This window comes from Pygoscelis adeliae, unplaced genomic scaffold (genome assembly GCF_000699105.1).
Source record: "Pygoscelis adeliae isolate BGI_AS28 unplaced genomic scaffold, ASM69910v1 Scaffold71, whole genome shotgun sequence".
Lineage (NCBI taxonomy): Eukaryota > Metazoa > Chordata > Aves > Sphenisciformes > Spheniscidae > Pygoscelis > Pygoscelis adeliae.
The window spans coordinates 996,242-1,005,190 of NW_008824356.1; the positions used below are offsets into that span (position 1 = coordinate 996,242).

At 34.5% G+C, this 8,949-nt stretch overlaps 1 protein-coding gene across 1 annotated transcript in view; it reads left to right on the forward strand.

Annotated features, from left to right (window-relative positions):
• Positions 1 to 8,949, forward strand: part of NUBPL (nucleotide binding protein-like) — an 88,342-nt gene that overhangs the window by 68,333 nt on the left and 11,060 nt on the right. Inside the window, exons 7-8 of the mRNA XM_009319361.1 lie at positions 4,420 to 4,540; positions 8,444 to 8,526. Of these exons, the coding sequence (XP_009317636.1) occupies positions 4,420 to 4,540; positions 8,444 to 8,526 (204 nt within the window). The remainder of the gene's footprint in view (positions 1 to 4,419; positions 4,541 to 8,443; positions 8,527 to 8,949) is intronic.

Sequence of the window (8,949 nt, forward strand, 5' to 3'; positions counted from 1 at the left end):
AAAGTCACAGTGAAGCTGTTGTGCCAGATGCTGAGTTTGAATACACTTGAACCAGTCATCAGGTCTTACCTTTTTCATGGTGCTGCTTCGTTTTATTCTAATCTTGTATGTACATCAGTACAGATGTGTCATTTACTTCAGTGTTAAAGCAGCTCCTGCCTATCTATTACATTTCTAAGTGTCAACTAAATCTGAGGATCTAAAGAAAGTTTAGTTACATAATTTTTGATGGACAACTTCAAACCTGAGGTTTACATCAAAGAGGTGGAATCTGTGGGACTGTGCTAAAATTGCATATCCTGGTTATATAATTGACTGATCTTTAAAAATCTAATCTTTAAAATCTTTAATCTTTTAAAAAGCACTTGCAAAGAGTCTATTTTTCAAAGAAGCAGAGAGTCTATAGGTTGCTGAGCTCTGAGTCTTTGAGTATGCTTGCTTATATTTAATGAACTGGAGTCTCTCCCTTTTACATACAGGCATATGTACACCACCTTTCTATCACTCCCACAGTCACTAGTTACCAAAGCCTCAAATGACATATGTAGTATTACCACAGTAAAGTCACAATAGTTAACATTGTTTGTCCTTTACTGCATTGAAATTGGAGTAGAATGACTGAAGGAACTGATGAAAAGCTGGCAACGAGAGTCAGTGTTAGGACCAGGATTACAATGCAAAAGTCCTATTTTCAGTCTTAGGACATAGTCGTTAGAAGAGGAGTGCCATCTCTTGTGCAGTGGAGCCCACCTGGTAAGGAAGGAGTTTGCAAAGTGTGGCTGACTCCTATCACAACAAGTTTCAAGATTCTCGTCCATTATGTGAGTTTGGCCATCATTTTCATGCATCCCAGAGGCTTGCTCTGGGCAGGTGACAAAAAAAAAGTGAGTAAGCTTGAGTATTTAGGAAAAAATTGCCTATTTTCACCTGCTGAAATTGAGTTCAGTTCAGTATGGTTTATCTTATCAATCATATCCCTGAAAGAAAAAGACAGGGTTTTAGTTAAATCTACAACTTTTCTGGTAGTTTCCTTGAATTGGAAGGTTATGTTGTGGATTTCACAGGTTTCAAAAAACTGCTTATGTAAACTCAGCCATGTATTTCCTTCTAAGATGTACTAAAATTGTTTATTTGGCTATGTACTTACTGATATTTCTGTAGTGTCCAGAGTACCCAGCCGAGATTGTGGCTTATATATTGGGAGCAGAAGTTAGAGCCAAAAATTGCTCGTTAGAAGACGAAAGGTAGGAAGACAGAAATATTATTGTGCAAGTTTACTTGAAGCACTAAAAAGTCAAGCGACTGACTGGTTACCTAGGAAGTCGATGGCAGACTGCAGAACTGTAACCCTGATCACTTCAGTCCCTGTCAGATTGGAGTCAGACCTCAGCGCCATCCATCCTTAAGTACAGTAAACGACTTAAGTAGGTTTCTCAGGAATTGTCTCGTTGTGTAAAGACAGAGGGCTTTAATTTTCTCACTTTATTTTCTTTAACTTAGAAGGTAGTATGTTTGGATTTTGGCATGATCTGTTGTGTAACCAAAAGGTTAATTGAGCATAAGAAATATGTAAACATTCAGAAACAGTGTCTGTGCAGACAATTCATAATGAAAGGTTTCTTAATTTCCTGTTATTTCTTGATAGATGTCTCTTCACTGTTTAAAATAACTATTTGACTAAATGAAATTCAGTTCACTGCATTATAATTTTCCTCTCCTCCACTACCATAGGTTAGCTCCTGTATTGTGGTGCATCTCGTTATACTAGTTTTTGTGTCATTACTGAGCCAAACTTGCTGAGAAATGTACAGGGAAAGGAGCTCACTAAGGATAGAATAGGATTCACACATAATTATGGGATAGTTTGTGTAGACGGTAACTTTGAAGCTTTTCCAGATCTATTATTTGAGCAGGGAAATGAGAGTTATTACTGACTTCATTAGCAAGACCTATTACTTTGTCTGTAGATTTAAAAGCTCTGAAGATCATAGTGAACTCTCTTCCTTCTGTAAATATATCTGCAGAAATATACATGTTAAAAATACACTTCAGCACTAAAGTTGTGTGTGTTTGCACAGATTCTGTATTAAACTGGGTGTTTATAATTGGCAACTTAATATTCCAAAAAATATCTTCATTTTCCAGAAGAATAATTTGTATATTAATACATATGCACTACTCATTGGCTGACAGATAGGAACAACACTGAAAAAATAAAAATGATTGTGTAATGCTGAAATGTCCTTTGCTTTTAGTAAGATTTGTTGAAATGAAAACAAAAAAGGACAGTGAATAAGATGTCTAAAACTGATACAGCGTTGGGGGTACAGCTGTATCTCAGCATTTGCATTAACTGTGGCAGAAGGACTTCTTAGTAGGTTATCAAAGAATTAACAAAGCAGCTGTAATAGTCCTTAACTATTCACAAAACAATAGTAGACTACATAACTTTTTCTTTGATTGTGAATTCGCTGAATCATAAATGTTGTATGACTACTTTGAGGAGAACAGAAAGTTCAAGCCCCAAGATACCTGAAGATGAATTAATTCATTTAAAGTATAAATGTCAAGTTCTCTTTCTTTTTTTTTTTTTTTTTTTCCTTGTGCTGCAGGAAATGGCTTCACTGTATCCTAGTTAAAATACTATTTTTCTTTTGTCAAATAATACTCCTTCTAGTGTTCTCCAGTTTACCAACACAGTGAAAATTCCCTGACTTTAATTTAAGGAGAGCAGGATGAATGCCTGCTCAGAGGTCATCAGTAGAAGACTGGCTGTAGAGAGCCCTTTTTACCATCCCTGCACCTTGTATCCTTGGACACGTAGTATTTCATGTCTCTCAGTTTAAGAACTGGATGAGAAAATTACCTGTAATAATAACCTGTAACAATGTGCCGGTAAATAGAAACTTGCTCCTCTTGCAGTCCCCGGCAAAGAGTAGAAAATGGGGAAAGTTTGTGGTGTGAAATTGAAAGTAGGTAATCTTTCTTTTTTTTTTTTCTTTCTTTTTTTTGTTTGTTGTTTTGGGTTTGTTTTGTTTTGTTGTTACTGTTTCTTAAAATGTTCCTTGCTTTAAACCCTCTGAAAGTTTTATGTAAGTTAAGGAAGACTTCTTAGAAAATAGTGTGAAACACATTATGGTGCTATAGAAAAAGCAGGTCATCATCTTTTGATCATTTTTAGCTTAGATACAAGGAAATTTTTATTAAGATATTGTAACTAACATTCTTTTTTATTTTCAGTTTTGGTGCCAAAGGTTGTACATTTACTCTTAATTGACTTAATATTTGTTGGTTGCACTGAACACTGGTATATCCTTTTAGATATGCTTTGTTAGCATAGTGGATATGTTACTCCTCTAATAACTAGGCCAGCTTGTACAAGCACAAAACTAGAATGCTCAGGGAAATTTGAAAGTACAAAATGCTACGAAGTAAATAACAGCTTTTTGTACTTGAAAATATATATTCATGTTTTTAAAGCTTGGCTATAGTGTGTGTGACATACCTAGATAACATATAAATCTTAAAGTGAAATATTGTAACATGGAACCTCTTAAAGCAGGTCTTCTATTGATTAGCAGATGGGTAGAAGCTTTCACCCTGTAGTATTTGAATGCTGTTATCATCACTTTTGGGAAATTCTGCTCTGCCTCGATGAACAGTTTTGTTTACTAGGTGAATAAAATGAGATCAATGCTATCATTAGCATTATTGTACGTTGTGAAAGAAGATTTTTGTGTGTGTGATTTGGCAAATTTTCATTTGACATATTTTGCAAGGATGATGTTGAACACCTGGCATCAGCAGAAAGGTACCTCATACGTGTGTATTAGATTTTTATGTTGTGGGTTTTGACGCTTAGTTTCACACAATTATTTCTTTTGTTTGATCTTTAAAATGTGTTTCTGCTCTTCAGAACAATAGCAAATCTGGTTCTTTTTGAAAACATTTCCCTCCAGGATAACTTTCAAAAATATCTTAATAGCATGTCTGATTGTGTCATTTCTTGTAATGGTATGTTTTTATTTTGTGTTTCCTGAAACTGCAAATTACAAAGCTATAAAATACAACATGAAAATTCTTAGATTCAGAGTTCGAAAATGAAATACTGGCAGAGAGAGTTCTTGGAAAGATAGGCCTATACAAGAGGTACTTTTTGTTACAAATAAGTTTGTTAATCTTTGAGAGGCATAAATGTGAAAAACTTGAAATAATGCACAAATGATAGTGCAACTGAGATGACTAATAAGAGTTGATAATGATGTTAATGAGTCTGATATTACTGCTACTTCCCATTATAAATGAGTACTCTTTGTCGTTTCTTTGCTGATGATCTCTTCTTTATTGTCAAGAGATGAATAATGGAAATACTGATGTTTGAATCCCAGGTTTGAACATTCCTTTCTTTTACTTTAACAGGTTTTAGGACTGGTTCAAAATATGAGTGTTTTCCAGTGTCCCAAGTGTAAGCATGAGACACACATTTTTGGAGCTGACGGTGTAAGAGATCTAGCAAAAGCCCTTGGTTTGGATATTTTAGGTAAGGATATAGAAATGGTTTTATTTTTGAAGAAAAATTTAATGGCGTGCATGAGGGAAGCGTTAGCTGAAGTATGGACTGCATAATCCTAGATTACTCTATATTCAGACAATGTTCAGATATAATAGAACTAATAACTTAAGTAGCTGAATGTCACAGTTTTTGTATGCTCTGTTCCTTGTCAGGATCATTCTTGTAAATGGGATGTGGACTGGATGTGAAAATTCTTGAATTGCATCTTAAATCTCTTGATTTATAAACAATCCAGAACATGAATTGTTTTGATATCGATGTGCTATATTACCTGAAATTCATTACGTTATTGATCATACAACAATTTTTACAAATAACCAAGAATTCTATTTGGTCTTGTAAAACAGGCCTAAACTCTGTCCATTAATGTCAATAGAAGTTTTCTCATTTACTTCATTTAAATGAAATGAGTTGTTACATACTGAAATAAATATGGTAATTTGAAATGCAGTCCCTTAAAGCAGTTGTTTTTATGCCCATATGAAGATATCTTGACTCTTGTATGGAAGCAAGCAGGCTGTAATGATTGTATTTAAGTGTTGAGATTAAAAGAATACACTGAATTGCTAAATGTTACTTCAAAAGAAAATTTACCTTTATTGAAAACAAGAATTAGCCATGATTAAACAATCTGGCATGCCTATAAGCTAAAATATACATTGATCTTTAAAATACACATTGCTATTTTAAAAAGGCATATTTCAACTTGTGCTGTCAGTAAAAAGAATAAATACAGAATATAACACAGCGTAATTAAGTTGGTAAATGGGATAATTGCATGTGCTAATGATGTGTTTCCATGTATTACTATAATTATCTCAATGATTTCCATAGCTAATTCATTAAAAAGAACCAGGAAGCTCGCTTACAAAAATCAACACAGAAGCATCAAGGTCTGACATAAACTTAAGATAGCAAGACAACACATAATTAGAGAGATGCTTTTGGGCTATCTTTTAGTTTTCTGAATATATAATGAGTTGTGATCAGAGCCCAAGGGGACTTCTACAGCCCTGGGTTATGTGGATGGATGCAAATCCTCTGCAAGCAGTTGAATTAAACATGCATTTAGATACACAGGCACAAGTGATATGCCATCCTGTTGATCCCATAGATGGTTTTTGTTATTCCCTAAGAGGGCAGAACTGACTGTGATTGTATTTAATTAGGAGTGATGTGAGAGGTTTAGCAGGGGATGGCTGAGATGTTTGAAGAAAAACAGAGTGAAGTTTACCTTCAAACTGTCAGTGAAAGACCAGATTAAGATTAAGAATAATTCCCCAAGGGTTAAATTTAGAATTACAGTACTTGATCTGATTAGTATGCTTCTCCTTCCAGGGATGACCATTATATAATAATACCATATGGTATTATCAGAATTACTGCTTACAGATTTTACGTTAATCTATCCCAAATGGAAGTTTTATCCCAATGTTATTTGAATTCTGCCCAAAAGCCTTGAGAACTTATTTAAAAAAAAAATATATATAAATGTATATATTTAAAATTAGTATTTCTAAATTTATTTTGCTTATATTGTGCAACACCTGTGGCTGTTCTGTTTGTTCAGCTAAGCACCTAGTCCTCTTGTGAAACCTGGTAAGGTTTTAGTTTCCATAACATCTGACAAGTTCTGCAAGCTAACAATATGCAGGGTAGAAAAGTATTTTCCTTTTATTTGCTCAGAATCAGCTGCCTTTAATATTACTGAATACCTCCTTTATTTTTGTTTATGACAGAAGACAATTAGCAGTTGCCAGTACACCTTTGAGTGTAGTTCATTATTTCATATGCTTTTGATTGTCTTGTCTTTTTATTGTTCCCTGAAGGAAAATGTGCCGAAGTTTGTGAGAAAGACTTTGTGCTGCTGATTGTTTCTCTCCCTGTCTCTGAAATTGCCCTATTTTACTTTCTTTTCTTTTGAAGTTTGATGACCATTACTGTGACCAGAAAGCTATACCATTGATATACATAATACTAAGATGATAATTTCTGTACACTCCATCCTGACCTTTGCACTTCCTAACTTTTTAAACTGTATCTGCTAGTAGAACCAGCAACAATGACTCTCAGATGTAGGAATACTTCCTACAATAAATTCAAATTATTCTCAGCACTTACCCTTTCTTTGCAGTCAGTGATAATTGTTAGTATCAGAAAAACGTACGATGGCAAGTTCCTATCACGTTCTGTAGTGAAGAATATTGTGCAAAAACTTCATCTTCCTCAAACCCTTATCACCCAAACAGCCATGCAGATGGTTTTGCTGTCTTTATGCTTCTGCTTAATTTATAAGGTTTTGATTTTTTTTTTAATTGAGATCGCATTTTGCTTTGTCTTCTGACTTGCAGTTTTGCTCATACAAGTCCTGTTATGCTCCTGTAGTACCAGCAGATCTTTATAAGTATGAGGAAGAAAAGAGAGAGGCTGCCATTTTGTAGTAGGGCAGTTCTTTTTGTAATTCTCTGAGATTCTTATAGCTGATAGTGAAGAAGTATTTTTTCATTAACAAAACATCCTTGGGGAAAAAAGTGAAGATTAGTCTCTGCATAAAATAATAGTAGGAACTAACTTCTGGGAGATTTAGGAAGTTACTGTTATTCTATTACGAATGTTTAAGGTTAAAAACTTTCAAAGGACCCCCTAAATATTTTTTTTTAATGAATAACTGAACAGACTTTTATGCCTAAAGAAACTTACTCATGACTGAGAGAAATAAGAAACAATTAAATTTGAAGGAAATGGACTGTAGTAATCATAAAAAACAAATTGAAGTTCTTCAAAGATTCAGCTCACTAATCATGGAGCCACAGCTATTGGGTTTGCCATTTGTTTGGTTTTCTGTTTGTATTCCTGCTTGCTTTCGGTTCTGTTTTTTTATCTCTTAAGCTGTGTTAATTTTCATACAGTTTTTTTAAAGTTTCTTTTTCTGGCTACATTGAACTTCAGTAATTTACACTGGCCTTGGTTTGGGTTAAATAAATGTTGCTAAAGCATATGAATTAAACTGATACAGTTTCTGAGACCAGTCAAGACTGAACTAAGGTAGGCTGTTCTGTCTACCTCCATCCGTGTTGTAAAATGTAGCTTGTATCTGCCATTAAAAGAAAGTTGGTCTTCAATTCATTTCATAATTATCTATCTAGCAATGAACTAAACAGGGGAACTTCAAGTTTTCTTTAGTGCTGAAAAACTGTATTTCAGAAAGGATGTTTCAGAATGGAATAGGGCTGCTAATCGATTCTCCTTTAGAGCATTCCTTTCCTTTCTGACAGTTCCCTGCTCATTATAAAAACAGAATATAAAGAAGATTTCTATTGGAAAGAAGAATGAACTGAATAGTTGTCTACCTTTTAATTGGATCCAAGGCCTAATAAAGACAATAACAAATGCTATTATTTGGAAATTAAGTATTCAAAGAAATCTTTGAACAGTGATTAAAATCTTAAAACAGCACTGAAAAGAATATACAATGAGGAGGTAGGCTGAACAGTAAGTTGCACGATGAGCATTTGCCTAACACTCAAGCAATTTTTTTTATGGACGCAAAATAATTTGTATCTCAGCCTGTGTTTTTCTGTGTATTCGAGGCAAAAAAGCAAACTGCCTTCTTTAATAAATGACTACAAAGCATAGTCCTTCCTATTCAGAGAATGAAAAATCCAGAATATGTTTGACATTAATCATTATGGTTGTACAGAAACTGTACTGCAGCCAATTTTCATTTTAAATGCTAATTTTTTGAGATTAAGTAATTCAAAGAATATACCAAAATGCAATGTGATTTCAAGTTGCTTTAGGGCTATTTTAGTGCAACATTTAAGAAATAGTAGGTCTTCACATATGTGTATCTTGGTATTTTTGATACAGGAGACGTTCCACTGCATGTTAATATACGGGAGACGTGTGATTCAGGACAGCCTGTTGTGATCTCGCAGCCTCAAAGTGATGCTGTAAGTTTGGTGCACTGCACTGAAAACAACAAAAAACCCTCCTCCAAAAGTGAATGGAGAGTGCTTCTCGTTATTGCTGTTTGAAAAGAAATGTGTATCTGAATGTAACTTAGGGAAATAAAGTAAAAGATGGTAGTATCATCAAGTAACTCAGGCCCTTCATTTTGGAATGCTGGTCATCCGTTCTGCTTCTGTGAGTTTGGTTTTGTTTAATTAGTCTGAATCATTTAGAATAGTGAAGATTTGATCCAGGTCTGGCATGCCAAGAAGAGGAAGGTCAGTGTGAAGCCTCACGAGACCGTGCAGCTAATGTAGGTGCTCTAAAACTGTCAGTTGAGCCTTTGGTAGTTGAGCCTGGAAACTGTCAAAGGGTCCTATCAAAAGATGTTTGGAACAAAACCTGTGTATTGTCAGTACCTGGAT